At 45.2% G+C, this 25,665-nt stretch overlaps 1 protein-coding gene across 1 annotated transcript in view; it reads right to left on the bottom strand.

The window, feature by feature from the left end:
• LOC100745919 (serine/threonine-protein kinase 17B-like) overlaps positions 1–25,184 on the bottom strand; it is a 63,729-nt gene extending 38,545 nt beyond the window's left edge. The window contains exon 1 of the mRNA XM_003494353.4: positions 24,666–25,184. Coding sequence (XP_003494401.1) covers positions 24,666–24,799 — 134 coding nt within the window. The 5' untranslated portion in view covers positions 24,800–25,184. The remainder of the gene's footprint in view (positions 1–24,665) is intronic.
• Between the last annotated feature and the right edge of the window lie 481 nt (positions 25,185–25,665).

The raw sequence follows: 25,665 nt of genomic DNA on the forward strand, positions 1-25,665 counted from the left end.
GCGGGACCTGCATCCGGCCTGAAAACGGATGAGACCTGGCATTCAAGTGCAAATCGTTTCACAGCATTGTGCTCGAGAGCTGGAGACCGTGGTAATGGCAAAGACGCTCCTACCTTTGCTACCGACGAGGGAGGATTTCGAGGAACCAGACGGATCGGCGCCACCCTGCGTGAAATTCCACGACCAGAGACTAATTGAACGTTTGCCTCGTAAGAAATACCTTTATCTTAAATAGAAATTGATTTATCCATCGCGGTGATATAAGATTGATTTATTTGCCTCTACTAGTAACCTTTTATTTCATAATTATACGATGGAAGTTGTTAAGAGACAGTCAAGGTTCGATGCCACTCTCCTCAAATCCGTCTTCCATTTTCTATCCATTTTCTCTACGGCGTATAACGAGACAGATTTCCTTTCTATTACACGATTAACCGTAATGACGGACGATGTACAAGGCGAACATTATCGGACGTTTGCTATTTTATGTTTATGCGAGACTGCATTCTTCCTACGAGGCTTAATTGGAATATTCCTGTTCCATTATTGCCGGCCGAAGTCCGGCTTGGCTTCGTCTTGCCATCTTTCTACTAAAATATTTACATAATGCCGGTAATTGACTGTTCGATCGAGACCTTATAATTTAACATGGTCGCTATGACAAATCGCTTCGAGCCCCAAGCGATCCGCCCACGTGGGCAAACGAAGACGCGTTGCTATGTGCCACGAACCAATTGTTTTTAGCAATTGTACGTATCGTCTGGTATTTTCGACTCGATTTCAACTCTCTTTGCAATCTCTCTTTGCTTCCCACGAAATAATGGAAACGTAATGGAAACGTGCGCACAGTAGCCCGTTAAAATCGCGGATGCGGATAACACAGTCGTTCGGTACAGCTTCCTTTGAACGAAGGCGAGTAACAGCGACCTTTCATAGTCAGCTAATGAACGCAAGCCTAACCGCTAGGGTCGATCAATTCCGGTGTTCGTAGCGCGGATTACGCGTGCGATCGACGCGTTCGAATCGATTTGCAGCGATTCGATGGACGTGGTGGCAAGGAGGCGAGTCGTGACACGTTGACTCGTTCGCTTGGAAACAGCAAGAGAGGAAACGAAGAAAGGAAAAGAAACGGAGGAAGAAGGCGGGCGAGTAAGGGTATAAAGCGCCGAACCTGCCAAGGAATAACTTCACGCATGCTTCCCACGTGACTCAGCCGGTCGAACATAGATACGTATCGTTGGTGAGCCCTCCGCGTACAACCTGCACGCACGATGCGTGGCGAACGTCGACGTTTCGTTTCGACTGACCGTGCACTCGTGACTCAACCGAGCCTCTAACCCTTTGCTTTTTTCACCTCTCCCTTGTCCCTCCAATTTTCGCTTTTTCCCCCTTCGCGAACGCTGACCAAGGCGGCCTAACTGTGCTCGTAGCGCGCTTTTCGGATATTTATCGTACAAGTGTCTCGAGAGCCAAACTTTGATCAACCGCGCTTCTCGTCGATTCCATCTGCCTTTTCTCTTTGCGAAGTTAAAGTGTCCTATCCGAAGCTAATAACGAATTATTTTCCTGTACACTTACGTGTAACAATTACGCAGGCTATCGAAAAATAACGTCTAATTTGAATTGGTCTAATATTTGAGAACGAAGGAAAGAGAAAAGATCGGTCGTCTCGAATGTTGCAGCATGCAGAGGATACAGAGGAGATTTCTACAAAGCGTTGCAACCGATGACTCGTCTTCGGCAACTTGGTTCCGTTGTTTCTACCTTTCTAGGAAGTATCTTCGTCATTGTAAGAAATACAGATACCATGATGTAACACGTGGATCGTTTCGTGTCTCGTTCATCTAACGATTCGTGATTACGAAACAAAAGTCGCGTTCCTTTCTCCGATGTGTCGAGTGTTTTGACAGGGGTCTGAACGCGAAGACTGTGAGTCACAACGCGATTGGTATATGCGGTATGTACGTCCAAGCGAGTTAACGTTCACGTGTGATTCAACGTCGACCAGGGTCCGGTCGAAATTCCTCGGCGCAGTTCTGCCTGCGTGCCTTCTCGCTCGCTTCTGCATACAAAAGGCTACTAGTCGTGAGAACCGAGAACCGGCTAATCTGTAAACCGCGACTCTTTCACAGAACTATCGATTCCAGCTTAAAGCGGAGACAATTTGTCCCTGGCACATCCTCCGTCACAAATTAGCAGGTATCGTTTGCTTAACAGAGACCTAAGCCATAAAACGATTTGTTTTCTTAGTAATTTACCCTATTTCTCTATTGGTTAGCTTTATCTTTAAAAAGAATTTCTTCAATTTGAAGGAAATATATATATTCCAATTAATTTATTCTAAACGTAGACCGTAACAAGAGGATTTTAACGACATAGTCGAAAGTGTGGAAAGAACCTGTTAAGTTCACATAAGCTTTTTCAGGAATGATTTTCGATAAAACGAGCAATATTTCGGAAATTTTTAGGAGCATGGAAGAACACGTTTAGCTTCGCAACAAAAAGACAATCTCTAAGGCGAATTTTTCAAACTGCCGCTAGATAAAAAAAGAAGCTATTGCTCATTTTCTGATGAAACGCTACGTCTTTCTTCGCCGCTAATTTCCTGGAAAATAATAGGATAGAATAATAGAAGATTACGAAGGTGGAAATACGTGGATAATCGCGAATTGCAGAAGTAAATAGCGATTTACGAGCAGCCAGGTATTTCGTAAAAAAGTCACGGCGGAAAGTGTCGCAAGTTTTAGCGGTAAAATAAGGTCGTCCACGAGCGTCGTGTATAACACGCGCTATACCGAGATCCGTGCTAGAAGGGTTCTTATTCGCAGGTTAGATATCGGTGATACTTAATCGCGTTTCGAAGGAAACCGAGACTATAAATCAGACAGCTTTCAAAACTAGCTACATGGCATGGACATGCTCTCATTAATACCACACATCGGCCACGGTAATTGGACGGTCTTTTAGCGGTACGATCGGCAACTTTCAGCCTATATAATCGGCAAACCCACGCACGAATTCGCGTATCCTACACCGTGATACGAGATCGTTGCTCTGTCGCCATCGCTCTGTAACGATATCGTGCCTTGGACACGGTGCTCGTGACAAAACTAGGAAAGGTGTACGGTCGAGGTGATCGTGAATCGCTCTCCTTCGAGAATCGTGGCCGTTACACGATACGATCGCCGGCAACTTCTTAACCGCGATCCACCATGTTTCGACGATCGCTAATATCGTTGCTTGTTTCTATCGTTTAGTATCCATAGTTTAGACAAATATTTCGTAATTGCCATTCCTTCTCATAATCGTTTAAATGGCACGTAACTATATTCTTTATACGAAAGGTAGGTTTTTCGTGACCCAAAGAAGGACAGATTATAATTTGAATTATTTTATTTAGCGCGATAACTGTACGCATCTGGACAATGGACTTGAAAATTTGCAATCGAGTGTTTGAACGAACGGAATCTTCGACGTAGCAAACATCGCGCGTTCCCGAGTGAACGGTATTCGTTGTTAGTCGACGAGTTCACATACGTAGTTAGCGAGCATACGTAATTCGTGAACTTTTAACGAACACCGACGTAGACTTTACACTGCGACAACGGATCATCTCTCCGGACAGCGTCGAGTTCTTCGATGAAAACGTTCGAAGGATAACACCGAGAGATTTATCGCGAAACGATATTTCTCGATGTGAGAAACGGACGAGCTGTCGCGTAGGAGCAAATGATTCGAGCGAGTCGAGCACACGCCTCGCGAACTCTGCCCGCCTCTTGATCCCATTAGCGAGATTCTCGAGACTCAGGTATTTCGTTCTTCCTGGGAAGGAACGCCTTTTACAACGTGACCCCGTATTTCGTCGAGACAAGACACGAAGGATGAAAGAGACGAGATGACTTCTCGCGAGCCGCAGCCGCAACGCGTCTTCGTTTATCGGGCTGGTTCGTGAGGAGGCCTACTTTGCACGTGGCCTACTTGCGGAAGACCGGCGGTCACGCGAGAAGCCATTGAGCCGACACGCGTCTCCAGTCGACGAATCGGTTTTGACCTCGAACCGAATCGGAAGTAACGTTCTCCGCTAGAATCTTTTCGCGCGTAACGAACCGTCGTGGATAATTCCTGTAGCCGCGCATCTACCGCGATGAACCGCGATTTAAGACGCGGGCAAGACGAAGAGAAACGCGTCGGTTTGCCGTGGTGACGGTCACCGCGATGTCAAGCATAGACTTGGAGACTGAAAGAGTGGCGCGAAGAAGGAGGCTGTCTCACGCGAGACGTGTCCTCACCTCGGTGTCGCGACGATCGGGGACCCAGAGACCTGAATAACCGTAGCCGGCGGGCCCGGCAGGGCAGAGTAACGGTCCACGGATGAAGGTTACTCGCATTATCCACGGGCCGATATCTCTCTCTCTCTCTCTCTCTCCTTCTCTCTCTCTCTCTGACTCAAGATCGAGCTCGATCGATGGATCTAGGGAGCACCCATCGTCACCTAGATGGACTCGTTCGGACGAAACTTGGCAAAATACGGAAATTTAAAGAGCACGACGAGTGCGTCAATCCGTCTGCACTTTGATCTTCCAGCGGAGATAGCTGGGTAAGCCGTAGCCAAAAAATATTTTGGCGCGCCGTAAAGTTTCACTCGGACGAATATTACGAGTCTTTGAAAGCGGATGAAAGGAAGGGTTTTCTTTTCTGGCGGTGTTCCAATAAACGCTGCTTCGTGTAGGGCTTGTGAAAGAAAGAAAACAGAGAGAGAGAGAGAGAGAAAGAAAGAAAGAGAGAGGCTTTAGCGATGCGTGGAGAAGAGAGTAGAGAGGAGAGTGTTCGGAAGGATGCTGGTTGGTTTCACAGGAAAGGCACTTTTCGAGCGAAATTCCGAAGGGATTACTCACTCGTTCTGGCACGACACAGCCGGACTAGGCGAGTAAAAGGCCCAGGCTGCGGCTCTCCCAGGTATAGAGAGCGTCGAAAATAACGTCGTTCCATCGACGAGGATCTCACCGACAAAAGGTGAAACCCTCGGAAACACTGCGGGATTTGTGTTCCACGGAATGCCTTCTTCGAAGAGAGAAAGGGCGCGCCCAGCGCTTTTACTGCGTCCGTTAAAAACTCATTCCCTTTCGTTTTGCCCTCGTGCCACTTGCCTCTTCGTGCCACTTCTTCCTCGCAGTTTGCAACATGAACGATGCACGGATACGCGTACTTCACCGGGGAAACTCGTTCCGAGCCTCCTAAAATGCGAAAGCGAGTCGACAAGGAGGCTCGCTGTATCCTCGTAAAATTAATGCCTGATAATTCGTCGCTCGGAGATTCGACTGTCTAAGACGGTTCTACCAGCGTTCATATTCGAAGCAGGGTTATTCCAGGCAAATAATTTGCTTCTTAATTCGCTAAATTTTCTTACGAACTATTGTTAAACCATCTACGTTCGCCTCGTAATACCTTAAGTAGCGTGATAAACAGCGAAATAAACATATCGCGTACATTGACAATTAATTCACTAGGAGCGTGTAATTTCTGCTCATCAAGAGGAAAGTTCGTTCAACTGACATTACTATTCTTAGTCGTAATTCTCGTACTTGGTTAGCGTGTGTACATATTCAACAAGTACAAGTTTGACGATTCTGTGCAGAATTCGAGATGAAATTTTGATATCGATATCGAAGCTTAGGTGACTCGAATAACCCAGGCTTGCTACGAGCCCCGGTAACTGGTAAACAGGTCCTCCGCCAAAGGCAAAATTTACTGTGCCGTCGAAATGGCCAGAGGTCACAAAACGAGTTCCGTTTTATTACAGACGCGAGTCGTGCTGCCCCGCATCCATCGCCTACTTCCTACGGCGCGTTCACCACCCAAGTCTTTCATGATATATCCTTCTTCGACGTGCCTGCAGCTATCCACGCGTCCAAGCGCAGATCTCTCGTTGTTCCATTGTCAATTTCACTGTTCGAGAGGAGTTACACGTTTGCGACACACTTTCCGACGTGTTTTGCCCTTCGGTATAACGTTTCTCTGTCTAACGGTCTTTTGGTCGTCGATGACGTATCAAGAGCGTAATCGCTCCAGCTGAGTAACGGAAGAAGAATTTTTCGTCGATCGCTTTGGCCAACTGCCGCGTTATCGCTGGTTAACTAGCCAAGAAGCAATTATCCGGTTGTCGCTAACTCGATAAGCTTGCCGATTGTAGTTCAAGGTCTACCGAAAGGCGCTTTGGTTTCTTACGCTCGATGAAACGACGTAACCGATAATAGCAACGATCTATACGCACGATAATTATAACGTTACTTCTTAATACGTTTGTCACCATCGACGAACACGTTGCGTCGATGCAATTACGTAAGCGATACCATTGACGCAACTGTCGCGCTTTTATTTTCGGCTAGCTTCCGTGAAGCCTACTAGAAAATTAAACAGAGCAGTTATGAACACAAAACGGTCCATAAAACGTCTCGGTGCGCGCGTATTCGGACGGCTGTTGTCAGATAGGAAGAGATATATCAAACGTTGTTCGAACGGCAAAGGGATATCGAGCAACGAAGGAAGCAGAAAAGAGAAAGGTAGCGAAGGGTTGGGAAGGGAAGGGAAGAGTCGATTGAAGAGGAGCGGAAGTAAACTCGTAGAAAGGCGTCGTAAAACGGTGAAAACCGCTTTTTTTAGGGTTGTTCTCCGGATTTCCTCGAATCGAAAGCGCGCTGGCGCCAATGATAATGCAGCGCTCACTCCTCTGGAATGCACTGCTGTCGCGTAGCCGAGGGAATGCGTGTGTGCAGTGCACGCGCCTGCGATATATTTGTATACTCGTGCATTCGCCCGGCGATCGACGAATCTGGAAGCGAGCCGAGGCAGACCGTCGACCAACAGCCACCGTCCAAACCTTTCGATCTTTAAATTTAGCCTTCGAATCGCGACCACCTTTCCTCGCTTGCTCACCTCTTTGGTATTCCACCGGCGCGCGGAAATTCACCTTGTCCGGTGATTAAAACTCTCTCGACATTGCAGCGTAACTTCTTCTGAAATCATTTTTCGAGGGAAGAAAATCTCCGAAGAATCCGAATTTCCGGTGACTGTACAAGCGGCGGATGTTTCTTGGAAAATGAACGAACAAAGAGAGAAAGATAGATAGATGGATAGATAGAGAGAGAGAGGAGAAGGAATACCAGCGGAGTAATGTTTGCTCATCAAACAGGATATTCGATTAAAATGCCAGAGACGGGAATAAGCAAACGATTCCAAAAATAGTCTGCATCGGTTTATTCCATTCTGCTATCTACGCGGTGCTGCTACGTTTCTGTAGGATGGTGTGTTCTGTTCTCGCGAGAACCCCATGTATCCGGGGCAGTTTTTGCGATACATGACGTTAGAACGCGTGGCAGAACGCGAGATGCTCTGACGCATCCGTTACTAAGACGAACGAGCAAAAGTCGAAGGTCGTTTTTCTTCTGCCGATGCTCGTCGCTCGAGGCTGATTCTTCGCCACGACGACGTAGAATTCCACGCACTGAGTAAAGCTGGATTTAAATCGTGGAAGATACGGAGACAGCGCGGGAGACATCGGTGGCAGGTTCGATCGAAATGGCATGCAAACGGTGAAAGGCGGTAAAATTTCACTCCTCGATTCGTTTGAGGATTCCCTCCTCCTCTCCCTCGTCCAAGGCGTTTATATGCCGATTTCGCGGCGTTCACAGACCGAACCGAGAAAAGTTTCACGTCAACAACAGGGAGGACTGGTTTGGCTTCGCTTTTTAATCCACTCGATCTTCTGGACGCCGACTCGCGCGAGAATCTAGGTTTGTAGAGCTGCGACGAACACGGCCGCGACAGGGTTGACGGAACGAACAGCCCTATCCACTTTCGTTCCTAATCGATTTAACATAGTGAACGAGAAAGCTGCGCTAGTCCATGCAGAAGATGGTAGCGATAAACCCAGGCCGTAAAATCGATCAGTAGGTAAAAGATTTACAGGTTTCGAGGGCTAAAACCAAGGAAAATGACCCTCGCGCTCTGTGTTCGCTTTATCAAGCATCGAATCTGTCGTTTACTCGTACCCCTTGGTCCTTTGTCATCGAGTTCTTAAGGAAAGAAAAACAAGAACGGAATAGAAGAAGTTGTCCGCTTTACTTTACGATCCGACTATTTCCACCTGAAATATTTATCGCGATCGACCGCGTTACGTTGACACGGAGCTCGAAAAGGACTCGTGACCGGGAATTTACGCCGAAAGGGCAAAGATAAACGCGCGAGTAATAGGTCTCGACGTCAGAGCGGAGAACAAAGGGAACGGATTGGCACGGATAGGTGCCGTTTCACCTACGTGACACGTGTGGAGCAAGCCGCGCATATACACAGCCCAATTAAAACCTACGCGCGATTACTAACGCATCTCGACGCGTACACCGAAATACCGTGAAATTTTCTCACGCGAATCTACGCGTGTATCGGCGTACGAAACAGTCGTGTGCGTAAGTGCGTCGCGGTGGACGCGTCGCGATCGAAGGTGAGCGCCCACGTGGCGCTTTCGAGGCTACCTTTTAACGGAGTTTCCTCTCCGATACCCGCTCTTCCCTCTTGTCCGACAGAAGCGGCCTGTCGTACCCATTACTCGCGATGACACAATAACAACGACAAAGGCCGTCGTCGAGCCGCTTACGCAAGGACGCGTGGAAGGTAAGAGGCGACTCGATTAAGCGGATATTAGTCAGGTCGCGATTCGTTGCCGCTCGTCCAAGTACTTGCTGTACAGAGATATCAGCTTGTTCGGAAAATTCGCAGCGAAAGTTAAGAGAGTTTCGATTAGAATCGCAGCGCGTTTCGACCTCCGTAACTTCACGTGTCTCCTCTCTTGCAAATCCGCTATGAAGCGTTAGAGAATTCGCTGATCGTGAATTCTTTCAAACAAATGTTGCAGGCTTCTAGAGTATTTAATTTCTTGGAGAAGTTTCGCGAAACCCGAGCTGAATAATAACGAGCTATTTCACATCCTCGTACCGAGATTAATATATTTTTTTTCCATTCTATCGAACCGGTTAGGGATTTATAAAAATTCTTTCCAATTTTCCACAATGCGTACGCTTCCATCCAGTGGATGGTTTCTGTCGATGGAATAAACTTTTAGATCCTAACGCGGCTATTTTCCAATGGACCACGAGAGATCGAGCGTATCCGTAGATCGCGGCTCGAAACGTTGGCGAGCAACAGTGCACGGCTTTCAGCTGGAGCGGAACGGAGGAACGTTTAAATCGGCGCCACGTCTACGGCCTCGGCGACGTTCACCGTCCCGGAGAGAAAACTGTGCTAACTAAACGCGATCCAAAGGCAACCGGTGATCGTTCTCGCGTACATATTCTCGTGTACACGTTTACGTCTCGCTGCGTGTAACTCGTTCGCATCTTCCAACGAACTTTCGACGTTGTTTGGTAAATGAGTTATTCCAAGTTGCAGAAACGTGTAAGTTGAACGGGGTTCGAAGTAGTTAGGGTGTAAATGGTTGCTCTTTTCCGTAAATCCTAATGCTCGTAAACATGGAAGAATCGGCCATTATTTCGCTCGACAGAGCGTTAAATAGGGATTAAGGGTTATCCAGATATATTCTCAATGAGACCGACCAACAGACTATTAATAACGTCCACATGAAGCCAGTCATCAAACTGTTATTATCTAACTGTTGTTACAAGTATTGTGTATAGCACCAAGATAATTACAGCCTCTAGCTATTATTATTAGCTATTATCCAATTAGGATCATATAGAAAAATTATACTTTCGTAACTACGATATTATGTTATAAATGACAAATGTTTCACGATTATCCAACTTATTATTTGATTCTGAGATGTGCGATGGTTAATTTTTTACTCGATGATATCACAGATCCAAATACGATATAAAGTCTATTTCATCGAAGAATACAAAACCTAACTACCCTGTTAATTATCGCATCTATTCGAATCTGGTTTTGAAATATTCAACGTGTTTGCCGAAACAACGAAAAATATTAGACTTACCAAAAAGGATAATAAATTATCGGAAGTGTTTCGACTTCGACATGCTAAAAATACCTCGAGGCTTACCTGTAACAAAAACAAGACACGTGCATATAATAAGTATAGCGGCGTGTAATGAAGCAATCGAGAAAAAGTGAAAATTACAAGCGCATAAAAGGTAAAAAGATAGCAAGTTTCGAGTGGAAAGCAAGCGACTGGCATGACGCCACACGGTTAGCGCCATAGGGTGACATTGGGAGGGGAAGGCAATAATTACAAAGAGTCATATAATTATCGCAGTGCGTGGAATCGAAAGAAAGATCCCCGAGTTACGCCTATCCCACGACGATTTCTCGACATTCGGGTCATCATCGACTAACCATCCCACGTAAAAATGTAAAAATATTCCATACTTCTGGAAGTTAAACGCGTTTGACGAAACATCTACGTTATCGGTGAAAAAATATCGAATATTTCCTTTTGCGAGATTTACTTTCATTAAAAAATTACGAATAAATTCAACAAGCGTAATTATTTTATCCTTTGCAATCGGCACAGGTGAAAGCACGAGGGCCTACGATTTTTCTAAACTGGCAGAAAAACATGAAACGTTGATGCAATTTATATCGAGAAAAATTACATTTCCAATCCTCCGAGTCCTAATAATAATAATTAATTTTTTTATCCACTTACACGCTTCGATCAAATTCAGAAACTATTACTATAAATCAAACAGAGTATCAGAACGTCTATGGACGAGTGCACCGGTAACCGGCTAATAGTTGGTCGTCGTTTTATTTTGTTTGGAAAACGCTATTAAACGAAAGTTGAAATAGAATATAGGGCAGATATCCTACGGACGAAGTTCTCTATCGATGAAAAAAGAAAAATGTGAGTAAAACGATTCGCAAACGGTTTAATACGATTTCGCGTGAAAAGGAGGTTGTGCCTTCGCTCGTTAATATATGCAGAGGTATTCGTCGAGCTATCGGAAGAGGAAACGGCAAGATCGTTCGATTTCAAGGAAGGAGTCGCAGAGAAACGAGGACACGTCCCAACCTGGTAAACGAGAACGTTAAAGCGTACGTACGGCTTACGAAAGAGGAAGCGACAGTTAGACAGTTCGTGTCATCGTGTTCCGTACTACGTAGACCTTTCGTCTTAACGGGTCGAGTGTCCATTTCCGATCTACTTTCGCGAATATATATATATATATATATATGTATTGCTGGTTATTTTCTTCTTTCATAAATGCAAATCCTTAGAATGGAACAACTTACGGTAAAACGACTCTGCGCAAAGCGGCGGAGTCGATGGCCGGACGAACTTTGTTCGTTGATCGATCAGAGTTACGAAGGAATCGATTTCGAAATCGGACAGCGGCGCAGATACTCGCGATTGCGACCGCGATCGAGTCGATTTCTCTCGAGCGACCGCGCTGTACCAAAATATCGTAATAATTTCTTTCAGAGGCGGATCGAAAAATTCGCCAACGTGGGACGAAAAGCTGTTACGACATTGCCAATATCTGTCGCTATGCAGCGATAAACGAAGAGGGCGATAAATCGAGCGAAATAACTGGCCACACCTGTGCATGGTATAGACGCTATATAGTAGGTGGGCATGTAAAATTGTCTGTGGCACGGTCACGCACGTTCGACTTCTGCAAAACTGTATTTTACGTCGGGACGATCATGAACGAGACCATTCGCGTGCAATTCGTGCAAGCCTGTTCATGATCCGGAAAGGAAAAAAGAAAGAAATAGGAAAGAATAAACGAAGAAAATATGGATGAAATCTCTTGCGACAATTCCCGCCTACGTATTCCTACGTATATCAACGACGTTTATTTCCTTCTGGTTTGCTGTCCTTTCTCTTGGAATGCGGTGTACTTACGATGGAATGTCATATCCCGTGTCACGGCTACAGACACCACAGGTGTGACTGCAATTTTTACGTTTCACCTTACATTCTTCCGGAGAAAAGAATCTGAACGTTGCGTCGAACGTTGCTTTTTGCTCGTGTTTCGATACGATGCCGGCTTTTTCCTCCTTCTCTCATTTTTTTCTCTTTCTCTCTTTCTCTCTCTCTCTCTTTGAATTAAAGGCGCGATACTCTAAAATCACGGAGACAGGCTTTCGGGATTATTTAGTCGCAGGAACGGAGAAAACCATGGAGACCAGTGATTGCGTGCGAGAAACGCGCCGCAGACTGGCTCGTCAGCTGTCAGTCCCTGGAACGAGGAATGTGCGTGTCGAGGGGAACGAATTCTCGCGTTTCTGCTGATGACCGGTGTTTTCTGTTGCTAGGCTTGAAAAGACCGGACCACGAACAACGAGTAAACTTTTCACGGCGCACCTTTCACGACCGCGGTCGCGGTGCACCAACCACGTACTGGCAGGGAATTGCGAAAATCCGACGCAACCGCTTCCAAATATGTATAGCGTTGCACGTGTTCTGTAACACTCGGTGACTTCGCCTAACCGAATCGATCCAAAGCCGACATTTGCCACGAATCGCGTTAGGACTGATGTAAACGAGAGATTTTTTTCTATCGTGATTTATCGTAGCGAACACGTGCTGTTTGCTAAGAGACAAAATAACGTTTTTTGTCCGCTATGTGACAATCGTGTAGGTACATACGCGTAGTAAATGGGCAGCTTGGCAGCTAACGAACGTAAGTCGGTGTTTCGTGGAAAAAGTCTACTTGAATATTATTTAAAATGTTATTTACAAAGGGAAGCGATCATCGCGCTCCTGTCATTCGCGCAACGTACGAATTAACGGCGATCCACGAAATCGTGCGCGAGATTACCGGTTCACAGCGACAGCACGAATTCGTGATTCATAAAGCGATGTAGGTCAGGTTTGTAGAAGTTTACTATGACTAGATCGATGACGAATGCACCTTGTGTACGATAACGAAACGCCGGCTCCGGAATCTGCTCGTTCAAGGCTCTTCGTTTCGGCGTTACACCAATGACGTCAGCCGCGTGAAAGTTTCGCGCGTAACTCGTATCGCGATTAAATCGCGTCCAAGTCTGCGCGTATGCCACAGACCGGTGAAATATATCGTAGGAGCAACAGGTCGTGCGTAACCGAAGCCTGAGTGTCTTTCCGGAGGAAAGGCGGAAGAAACTCGCAGCAAACCGTTCATGAATATCGCTTAAAAGTTTTCCCCGATTTCGCGATGCTATCGATGAATGGTGTCGAGCTGTATGGCTCGATGCGAACAAGCGGATTTCGTTGAGCGACCGTTTCACCTACATTATAGAATCAGTCGCCGTGATACTTTGTTCTTATCTTCCGACGTATCGCAAAATTATAGATTCAACTTAAATTTATCACACTGTCCTTTCAAAGAAAGAAAAAGACAACAAAAAAAAACCTGACGCGCGACATCGTTTCGATCACCGTGAAAGTTGAAAAAACCTAAAACTTGCAACTTGATGTCAATTTATCGACGCTGTTAACTGCGACGACAAAAGGACGAGTGGCCTTCCGAAGCAAAGTAAAGGACCGCACGTCGAGATACTCCGATCGAATCTACCCGATCGATTGACCCGCATTGCGTTACAAGGGCCGTATACAGAGCTGGCCATGATGTTTACAGGCATGTACTGTGCATCGTATAGCATCGAATCTGGGACAGAGAAAGAGAGAGGACACCGGTAAAGCGATATCGTCGGACTATATCGACTACGGTTGGCCGGAGCAGCCGCCGGAGGTGTAAGTGGCTCGAGAGACACGAATTCGCCCTTGGGATTCCTGCGAGGCGTGGGTGATCGGCTTTGTCGAGCGTCGATCGGAGAACGATCCAACGGTTTATCCGACTCCGCTCTTTCTTCCCTCGGCGAGTCGACTTCTAGCATTTCCTTTTATTGGTCTAGCGTTATTTATTTTTGCTATAACCTTATTTCTGTCTTCTTTGCAAAAAAAAAAAAAAATATCAAGATCTTTAAGCTTCATAGGATGGAGGCTGAGTGAATTTTCACACGTGCAAATATGTTACTTTTTATCGTTGTCGTTTCGTAAGATGCTTGCAAGACTTAAGCAGCATTGTAGAATTGCTCTTTATGCATATCGATCGTTTTGTATTTTAAACAAAGTTCGCCATCACATAGCGATAAGAGTCCTTTCTCTTCTTCGCTGCATCGTTACGAAATGAAACATTGAGCGCTCGTGACAACAACGATCCATCCGTTATTGTAAGATTACAGACATTCCACCATTCAAAGTGACCGACACATTTTACGAATGGAAAGTGAAAATGGAAGAATAATAGGTCCCGAGTACGAGGATGTTAATTGGCAATATATATCTGGAGGTAGGAAAACCGAGTATCTCGAGGAAACGGCGATATTGCAACGAATGAAGGAAGCAAGCAATACATGCGTTGTTGCTTGCACATCTAGAACGAGCGTCAAGGTACGATTGATTCGCGTAATTTCTTTACTTTGGGCTTAGCTTATCAGATCACGCGGTACCCGAGTAATAATCTACAATTACAAAGCCCACGTATCTGGTTCTTGCGAGTTACGTACAAACCGCGCGTGCTGATCATTCGCCTAATTGTAACCCTGTTAGGTAGTAGGGGGTAGTCGAACGATCTCGAGATGAGAATCGATCCAACGATTCGAAAGCTTGAAATTAGCCGTGAATCACGGATGATCGACTTATTATCCGCATATTTCTTCCACAGCTGAATAACGAGACCGCGCTTTGGTTAAGATTAATTGCTAGGCTTTGGAAACTGAAAAATAGATATGGTATCTGTTTAGGTTTAAGAATAATAATCGGGTGATCTGGCCGGTACGCGAAAGGAAACAGGGGTAGATATCTTGCGATACGATAGAAAATGCGGGCAAGGTTATTCCCTTTCCAATGTACGCCACAATGGATACGCGGAACCGCAACGATCGACGATATATGTTGCTGGCGAAGTAGGACACCTTCGAGCGGGATGGTTAGACACGCTGAAACATACTTTCCAATGATTTCTGGATGCTACACGACCGAGATTAATTTTAAGACTCTGTTCGGATTAGTCAAACTACCTTCGTCCGAGTAATTTAAATTCCAACAAACTTAAAATCTCCCTATGAGGAAAACTGGTCGTTTACCAGACTCGAAATATCTTCTCGAGCGTTCTTATTAGTCAACTCGTTTCATTTCCAATAGTTTCGTACATTTTGCCAATGTAAATCCGTCCATATTGGTCTCAAATATTACCAATATAATGATAATACGATCAGGACTTGTTATACCGCTAATGAAACTGCAAGACGTTTCGCCTGGCGCGTATAGCATATTTAAGTTTGTAGATATTCCAACGTTCGTATAATACGTGTTCGTACAAAGCTTCCACGAGCGTTCGAGTATTTCCATAATCCGCTGTAACTACTTCCTTTTTATTTGCCATTAGGTGTCCTCTTGAAATCAGGTTATTCGAACACAAACGATTCGAACTGAAGCGACTCGTTTAAATCCAAGGCAATCGTGCAACGTAACGAGAACTTTTCCATGCGAAAGAAAGGAAAATTTGAAGAGAGAACAGAAGCGCGGATGGCGAACGTTGCAAGGATAATCGAATCTGCATATCGTTAGCCTCGATCGAGGTTTCATCTTTCGACCACGCTACATAAGGACAAGGTTACCTATCTTTGATCGAACGCTCGATATACAAGAACGTTCTTGTGCTGGTATTGGGTTTTTCGATTCGACCGCTCGACATCAAGACGGATAAATACTCCGGATAGGTTTTTATCGTAAAAGAAACGAAATGCCGGTCGATTGGTATCGTCGTTTGCGTCGCATCGCTCGCTCGAGTTGGCCGACCTTCACCCGGCTACCGTCGCCATTATGCTCGTTACACACCGGTCGTGGTTGTAATTTACGGTTAACCGAACGGAAACCGAAGGGGAGCGACCGCGTTGTAGTAACGAGGTCGTCGCGTATGTGGTCTTAACGAACAAGCTACGACTCTCTCTTTCTCTTTTTCTGTTTCTTTTTCTTTCTCTTGCCCTGACTCTTTCACGATATCGGCCGTACAAATTCGTTCGTTGCTACTTTCCGCGGCTTCTATACGCCACATGCGAGTATAACTTCGGCATCGGTAACGAGAAAACAAGAATACCACGTCCAACTGGCAGATCGTGCCTTAATATACGTATGTTAATACAGGGTGTTTCGTTTACCTCGTATTCCTCAAAACGATTTAGCAATCTCTTAGTGCGGCCACGGAAAACGCTAAGCGATATTCTCGTTTTCTGTGTCTTGTTTTTCGTACGGAGATTACGAGAGAATTATACGACGAGCATCCCACGCCGAGTTATGGAACGCGTCGATCGACGTATCGAAAGATATTCAGTTTCATCCACAAAAACGTTGACGATCGTCGATTGGATGCTCGTCGTTCTGAATCAGCTAATTTCGTTCTCACGCTATTCCTTCGTCTTTCGGAACTTACCGAGATACTCAAGAATTCAAAATAACCGAAACACCCTGTATGCTCAGAGACATTACAGATAATCACGTTGCAATTGCTTGCGAGGTTCCTTCGACGATCGCATCGTTATTATTGTTTACGACTTCGCAGCGAGAGTCGGTTAAAACGAAACGAAAAGCTGCGAGGGATGCACACGATTCCTTTCGGAGCGGATAAAGACGCTAGCAATAAGAAAGAAGGAGACGCAGGATACGAGAGGAGAAGGCGCATTTTGCGCGTCGTTTAACCCTAATAACTATGAATGGAAGCGCTGGCCAAACTTGTCTTTCATTTCGTTGAAAGAACACGCAGCGCGTGCAGAGAGAAAAGAGGAAGAAAACGAGCGTAGGCGTCGAGTATGCCACGGAACAACGAGCAATCTCGTTTTCAAGCATGCGAGAGTGTTTCCCAGCTCGAAACCAAGACGCGATTCAAGAGTCTGAAAAAATTCGATCGTTTCGAGAGGATGCGAATCGAACGAAATTTCTCGTGAATTTCTGCCTGACGAATTTCAAGAGAAGTCGTCGAACTAAGAAGCTCGGGAAAGAAAGGCTGCACGTTCGGAGAAAGCATATTTTTAAACGATTTATCCAACATCGCGTAACGTCTTTCTTGCGACACTGATTCATCCTTAACGAAGCAATCTAAAAAACCACGATACGCGTTCGAGTCGTGAGCATAGGACACACGGCGCAACGGTCCCAACGAAATGTCCTGGCAGGAAGAAATCGTGATCCATAGATCATGGGGATCGCCAACGATCCAGCGTCGCCCTTCTCCATCGTGCCCGACTTCCAAGCCTAACCTCTATGTCGTAATATCGCAACAACTATACAACACCTCTCTCTGCCTTTCGTAGCAGTTCTCGTGAGAGCTCGCGATCGATCTCGATCCATAGATCATTCCGGCAGGACGTTTCTCGCCCGATTGAGATTCGCTGATTTCCCGTACTCCGGCGAGATACCACCGCGAATCTACCGTGTCTCGTTCGAACGCACGAATCCAGAACGAGATCTGGATCTCGCTGTGTTTCACCGTGGCGAGCTAGAAATCGAACTCGAACGGAAATTTTTCTTCCCCTCGAAACGATATCTTTATTCGAAGGTCGGTGAAAAGAAAAGGACTGCAACACCTGCGACGACCGAAGGGAGTATTCGTTGCTTTGTAACGGGCACGAATAACAGCCTGTCTAAATACGGTACTGGTGAATAACGATGGCTGGAATTTCTCGTTATTTCTCAAGAGCCACGGCTCGTCTACGACTCTGGGTGGCTTCTTCCCTCGAACTCGTAGAACACGATCCACGAGAAGAGAGTTATCGATCGGATGAGCGAGCAACGCGCCAGTGAACGGACAATGATCACGGCGACCTTGAGAAGAAGGCAACGTTTGTTCGTTGATGTAGCTCGTTCGCGGTTCGTACCATCGTATTTTCTCACCCGTGAAGCGATCGAGCCATCGTACTTTTTACCAAAGGAGAGAGTTCGCGACGAACCAACGCGAGATCTCGGTCCGCGGCGACCGTTCCGATCGACTGACCCGATAAATATAATTAAGGAGACGGGAAGCTGAAGAGCCCTCTCGACACGGAACGCCACGACCGCTTTATCGTCCGCTGTATCTGTATCGCCGATAATCGCCGTTATCGTGCAGAAGGGATGTTAATAAGATGTCGCAGAACCACACTGAGTCACGACTTCCCCTTTCCTTCGACGACTAACGACCGCCCAACCGATTGTCAAAACAACAGATCTCCCTGTTCGTTGAAACGAACGTATCTGTCTCTTGGTCGAGTGGAATTTGACCGATGCACAATGGTCCGAGGAAAACGTTCTTCGGTGAAAATTGAAAAACGCCTTTATATCCACTTTCTATCGGCTAAAGCTCCGTCAACTTATTAGCAAAGTCAGTTTATACGATGTGATTCGACTATTTATCAAAAGTCGAATTTAAAATTTACACGCTCATGTTAACAAGTGTGTAAGCTTTTGTATAAAAGAAATCGGATTTATATCACTTTTAATTAATCTGTATAAACTTTCTCGGCAAATTTTCTCTTGAAATTGTTCTAGGATGTTTAAAGAGATAGGAACGCGAATAAGAAGCGAGAAGAGCTACAAGGTTAAACGTTGAAGTTGAAAGTTGAATTTTAATCACGAAATGTCGCTTTCCAAACCATTGTCCACTGTTGGCATTGAAGGAAGAAAATGCGATAACGAGGAACGGAAGGAAATGGAAGAAAAACCGGAACGTTAGCTGCCTCTTGTCGAACTCGCATTCTTTCGAACGAAAAAAGAGCATTGTTATGTTAAGTGAAAGGAAGCACCACGGTACGAGAAGTATCCTCCAGAGCAAAGGACACGCAGAACCGTCCAAGAATGCCTGGAGCCAATGGGATCAGTAGGGAGCACAGCTGTTGCTCGTCTCGGAGACAGCTGCCGGAGCCTCCTACGGGACGTGCCGCCGGTAGAAACCCTGTCGAGGGTAAAGAAAAATCGTGAAAGAATCAGCCCATAACTCCGCCCGGAACGGAAATCTGTCAAGAGGATCGACGGGGTGGGCTGGCTACGAATTTAGATAGAAATCCAGATGAAAGAAATTTTTGACTAACGATATCCTCTCGAAACGAGTCTGGAATCCGTGCTATTTCATACGACAGTAAGAAGTTTAGAAATCTCGTAACTGAAATCAGTCAAATATCTCCAACTTTTACATTCTGCGATTTAGACGACGAGGAACAAAGTACGGCGAATGATTGAAGTTACGTTTTCGCAGAAAAGAATTAACTAGGCTGCTAAATGTTTGTAGAGGACATTTAAAAGCGCGAGAATGCATCAAGTTTGTACAATATACAAAAATAATGGACCGTCTGAACCAAAGTACTCGCTATCAGATACGATGGTTCGTCGAATAACTTTTTATTTACCTATACTCTCTATTTCGTTAATTATGCTCGCGAAACACGAAATCGCATAAACCTCCGCAAAGTAACGATAATATTGAGTTTACGAGGAACGACCAATCAGATCCACGTTGCCTCCAGGTTTCTCCTTCTGATCGCTGAACGGTATGATTTTCGAGATTCTTATTGCATTATAAAAAGTGAAATGGGTCGTGTACCGTGAACGACTCGCGTGTCGAAGCTCCGATGCACGGTTCGAAACACGTCGTCGTCCTTAACCGTTCCGAACAAAGACCACGGAATACGACAAACCGGATACGCGGTATCCCTTTGCTAGGAGATGAAGCGACCAAGCGACGCGCTCCGAGATCTCGTTTTTCCCCCTCGGTGGAAGGTCATCGACGACCAGCTCGCCAGCAAGCCTCCAACAAGTAGGCAGCCTGGCTGTCGCACTAATTGCAGGTGCCGTTACCGTTACTTTCCAGATGGCATGCCCGTTTCCGTCGCGTTACCTCGTACGCTCCAACCAGAGCGCTCTTGGCGAACGTAACCAGAGAGGAGTTCGCCGCTTGGCTATTTCTTCGCCACTCTCATCTTTGACAACCCGTCAATGGACAAAACCATACATGTATTAAATCATAACGAGCCTGTTATAAATAATAAAAGTCAAGCCTAATCGCTGTTTTAGTTAATTGCATCCACGCGGCTACGTACTCCGTAAATTAAGGAAATTATGGATATGAATTTGTAAGCGTTTTCTTGCAAGCGTCTAACATGGAATCCTTAATTTATGTTTTTATAATTCTTACAAATGGGTTTTCTATATTTTTGCTGCGTAGTCTTTCGCTAACCCATAATTCTCCGCCACTAATCTTTAATTATCTAAACGATTATTACGTGTCGTATGAAACCAACACGTATTTCAATACTTACGAACCTACGATATAGTATACGTGGTTTACCGTATGTCGCTTACAGGAAATCCCACTTGAACAGCAACGAGAACGCGCCTCTCGACTCTCGAACGACACAGAAAAAGTAGAAGCGTTTCTTTTTAGACTTTTCGCGATCCAACGCAATTATAGAACGGAATATCGATGTTTCCGCGTTTACCGAGTGGTTTGTCCACCGTTCCAGGTAAGTCGTTCGGCTCGTACGTTCGACCGACGTAAGACGAAGACACATTTCAACCTATCTACCTATTATAAGGGTATAAATATCGAGTGGCAAGTGCATAGCGGACGGTCTCTGCATTCTCAGTCCGGCCACAAGCTATTTTCAACCCACGCTAAACTCTCTCGCTCTCTCGCTCTCTTCTGCTTTGCACGATCCCCACTTGTCTTCGTATATTCTAAGACGCGACCCGATACCATAAAAAGCATCTGCCCGCGTCCCACTCTTACACAGCTACAAAATATCTTTCTGCCGATTGAATTTGCTCCTCTTCGCCGATGGCTCGTTAAAACGCCAACCGACATACGGAACAAATCGGTGCGCAGCTATTCCGTCCAACAGCCTTTGCTTTTGCATTTGTTTTCGCATTTGCCTCTGCATCTCGCTACTTTTTTCGATATATTATATTCCGCGCTTAAATTAATACGTATACGATAAATTACGGAAAAAATAAAAAATCACCTTTCGATACGACAGCGAACACGACAGATTGGAACGGATTGTAAGTTAATAAAAATAAAAATGTAACAAGGTAATAATAATTAACGATAGAGAACGAATTTTGTTAGACCACTTATCGATCTATATTGTCGACCTGTGATCGTACGACATTTCTATAGTAATAGTTATACATAAAATAATAATAATAATAATATCGTTTGTTTTTTTAGTTTCACGGTGCAGTTATTATAGCACGGTCGTTATTTTAAATGATATAGGTACTGTCGCGCCGCATCGATTACCATTTTTCCCGTGCTCACAAGAAATCCACTTACTCTCTGAGTCACGAGAAATGAATTTGTCCGTATCCTAAAGTATAGCACGTACATAAGCTCCAGCTTCTCTGGCGACCGCGCTTCTCTAATCAACGAGGCGAAATGTTTACGTAGAGGAATACCGTGCGTGTGATTCATAATACTCTCTGCAATTAGTTTGCGATCTCACACCTGAACAAGGAAAAACAGAAGCACCTTCTAGTTGTGATATTTCATTGACGAAAAAGCGAAGCGAAAAAATAATTAATCTACGTCAAATCGATCTATGTTACGTCAAATCTTTTTAAACTCTCGAGTTGAATGCTATTTGATTTCTACAAGGTGAACTTAATCGATCAACTTCGTAAATTCGAAAGTAGACAAGAGCGACGAAAAAATATTTTTTTTTTTAATTTACCTCGGAATTTGATGTTTTATCTCATCTTCTTCCTATACGCAACTGATAAACGCAAGCCTGTTGTTTTTTCAGAAAAATCAACATTAATCGTTGGAATGCGGATGTTAATGCAAATTAAAAAAAAAATAAATGAAATTCAAGCAGAAATATGTTTCATCTGTCATCGTAAGAAATATTTCACTTTGCATATATTTTATAAACGTTTTAGGCATTTTTATACTTAAGAGTCCACAGTCTACTAATCACGCATCCGGATAAAACCAAAAACCGCAGTCGACCAGTTCGGCTTCCAAGAGGTTCGTTTTGCGGCGAGAGATGGGAGGGAAGAGTGTGAGTCGATATAAAATTCCAAGACCGTGACGAACGAATACGAATAACGATGAAAAATCGTCAAGGCAAATGTCTGTCGTAGGCGATAAAACGCCTAGCATATAGCGAGGGTAAGTATCGATTACGCGCTCAAAATCTTTTAATCGGAGAGAACGAAACGGCGCACATTTGCTTTTCAGTTTACATTCGCGAATGGCACCCTATAAGCCGATATAGCCATAATCATAATATTTATATCGGGATCCCTCTCTCTCTAAAGTTTATGACGCGGCGCGGCGTCGCGCTGGTGGTTCGTAATTCGAGCCAGAATTAAATATCTGAATCGTACTCCACTCGTTTTCCTTTAGCGAACGACTAATTCGATGTAACAATTCCGCAAGAAAAAGGAACAATAAAATGCGATGAATAAAAAGTGCCATTTAACAACCGCCGTGCCATTCTCCTTTTGGATGCACGATTCTCCCTGGAATCTTACGTAAGCCAGACTTTTACGAAGAATCGCCGCGGTTGTTTGCATTCCTTTCCTTAATAACGTACACGAGTTTATATCGAGGTTTCGCATGCATCATACAGTTGGTCAAACAATTTAAAGGATCGTTTCCTCGAATCGCACGTACACGCAATTAATATCAATTCTTAAACTGTTAGACGCACATACGACTGCGAGCAACGACTGCTAGGCAACAGCAGATCGGTAAACAACATATTTCCAAGTAATTTCGACCTACGCGCCTTCATAACGTTAAAGTACAGTTCGAAATAAGTTGCACGGGGCTGTATACTTTCGTCAGCTACTATATAATTCTCCGTTCTTCGATACGAAAGCGCTGTACGACTGGCGTGTATAAATCTCGAATGCAGCAGGTGTTTAGTAAGCAGCTGTTATTTTGCATTCGTAGCTAACGCCTAACGACCGGCGATCCTGATTGACGGCTGCATAAATCTTTGCAACGGTTAACACCTTTGTGGAATATCTCGAACGTATCCGGTCACTGAAAGAATACTAATAGCGGGTCGTCGTGAAAGAACTGTCGAGTTACGTCGTTAGAGCTTGATTCGGATGATAAATATTAATACCGTCTTGCGATTCACCGCGCGTCCCCGCCCTTTCTCTCTCTCTCTTTCTCTCTTGAAAATCACATAGTTTAAGTACGTTTGTATCGACGATGTGTGCAATCGACATCGTCGAAACGGATTACATGTACATAACGAGAACGATGTTGATACGTGTAATAACAACAAACAACGTAGCTGGTGGCCTACATTATCGCCGAGTGCAACGAGAATATCGTTTACAGCAGTCCACTACCTACCCACTTCCAATAAGCAGCAAACAAAAGGACCGCGAATGGAAATGGCACTGGAGCAAATCGAGGATGAATGCGCGATTGACTATAATAGGATCTCTCGACTATTTCAGGCAAATTTTGTCACGGTAAACGCATCCTGCGAGTATTATATCGTTGAAAAAAATACTTAGCGGAAAATATTACGCCGTAACTTGACGCGACTTTGCATACACGTCGTACACCTCGCGATGAAAACTTTTCCTTTCGCAACGGAATTCGAAGCATGTGACCTTCGTAATTACTTGCTCCAAAACTGTAACTTTAAACGTCGATACGCACGCGTCTCGTCGTTACGCGATTTTGCAAAATCTCTCGACCTTCGCGACTGTCGAAACATCGCGATAATAGCTAATGTACGGTTTGTTGATTCTTTCGAGTCGCTTTATCGCTGCTTTACGGCCAACGTAATATAAAAAATAACATTTTCGTTTTTCCATACACAACAACGACGACGAGAAGTTTACGGTAGGACGATAGATGTTAGAAACGAATTAAACTGTGTCGTTTATATCGCGCCATTCGATTCGACAATTTCTCTACGACGATCTCGTGTGCACAACGGAGGAGGATTCGTTCGGAACACACGGAGAACCGTGTTTGCAGATGCTCATCGACCTTGCACAGTTTCGGGGGAACGTTTCAAGCTATTCACGGTACCCTCCTATCTCTTCTCTTTTCTTTCGCTGTTTCCTAAGAAGCAACGGAATTTTCGAGAAACGGGAGAAAAAGGATACTGGCGTAAACTAGCGCAGACGGAGGTCGTAAAAGACGCGCGAAGTCTCGACCTCGATCTTTCGCGGTAGGGGCGCTTTCTTTCTTCGGTAGGGTCCAGAACCGAGTTAAGGGTGCCCCAAGGCCCTACTCGAACATTCTATCGCTAGAACTTTTTTCTTTTCTTACTCGAATCCTATTCGAAAGGTTTTTACACGCCGTCTGCTTCCAGTCGCGAAACAGTAATGTCTCTAAAGGAAAGCATTTCGACACGATAGCCAAACAAAACAAAGTTAGAAATGGTACGCGTAAAATAGAGAGAGAAAGACAAGAAGGAGGAAGATATAAACAATTTTAATTAACGGAGCTCGATGCGCGCGATAGATCGGTGACCTAGCGAGGACACACATAGGGAAAAACGATCGACGTCTATGTTCCGAGTCGGAAACATATACGTAGACGCGGTAACCTCGTTACACAAAGAGACGATGAGAAGAGATAGAATGGCGTGCAGACGAGACGAAGCGAGAAGAGGAAGAGAAGCAAGACTGGACTTACCGTGCGAAAGGTTGTTCCTCGACCTCGTACAGTTCCTCGAGGGTCTGTTTCGAGAGAAGCCTCTCCAGCCTCTGGGGCGTGGGAGCGAGATGCCCTGGGATGCTGGTAGTCTCGAACAAGCTGTCCGCCGTCATGGCCGCTACCCGGTCGACGGTACGTCAACTGAACCAAACGCAAAAGGTGCACGGATAATCCCAAATTTTTCTGTTGCTCGGTCGTACGACGAAGCGTCACGACCGCCAAAGTAGATAACCAGCAGGCACACGGGGTAGTCTCGTTGTAGTCGAGTCACACAAAAGAATAAAAGAAGAAAAGAAGGAGAAGGAGACGGAGGAAGACTATGGAGATTTCACTTGTTGCGATCACAGCCAGCAATACTCGCGTAAATATCCTCCGTATTCACAGGCAAACGTTAGAAAGGAAGTAGTAAGAAAAAAGGGAAGGTGTTTTCTCTCTGCTTCGGTCACTGCGTTTACACGGACTACGGGTTTACTCACGCCGATATAACGCGAACAACGACGAAACCAATCACCACGTCACTGTCGCGATTACAGGCACGCGTTTCATCTTGCTGCACGTTTCGTACGATGATCGTCGTCGATTAGAGGCGACGTCGAACGCACAAGTTTAGCCCCAGTGCACGCACCGATCGCGAAACGAAGCACGCGCTTCTATCGTGCGAGTGTTTATCACGCGCAACCACTCGTCGCGATGGTTGGCCAACAATTGAACCTTCCGCCGAAGCTTCGTGCGATTCCCCACTCTCGATTCTCCAAGCGCCTTCGCTATCTCTAACGTGGTGGGGAAACGTATCCCCACCTATAATAAAACTCGGTGACAGTACCGAACTGAACCGAAGCGATCCGAACGGATCCGAAACCGAACGAGTAAACTTACTCTTTGCACCAACTTCGAACCCGAGAGAGAAAGAACTTGACAGGCATGCACCGACCGACCGACCACTTCCTTTTCTCTCTCTCGCTCTCTATTCCTCCTCTCG

This window comes from Bombus impatiens, unplaced genomic scaffold (genome assembly GCF_000188095.3).
Source record: "Bombus impatiens unplaced genomic scaffold, BIMP_2.2 scf_2222, whole genome shotgun sequence".
Classification (NCBI taxonomy): domain Eukaryota; kingdom Metazoa; phylum Arthropoda; class Insecta; order Hymenoptera; family Apidae; genus Bombus; species Bombus impatiens.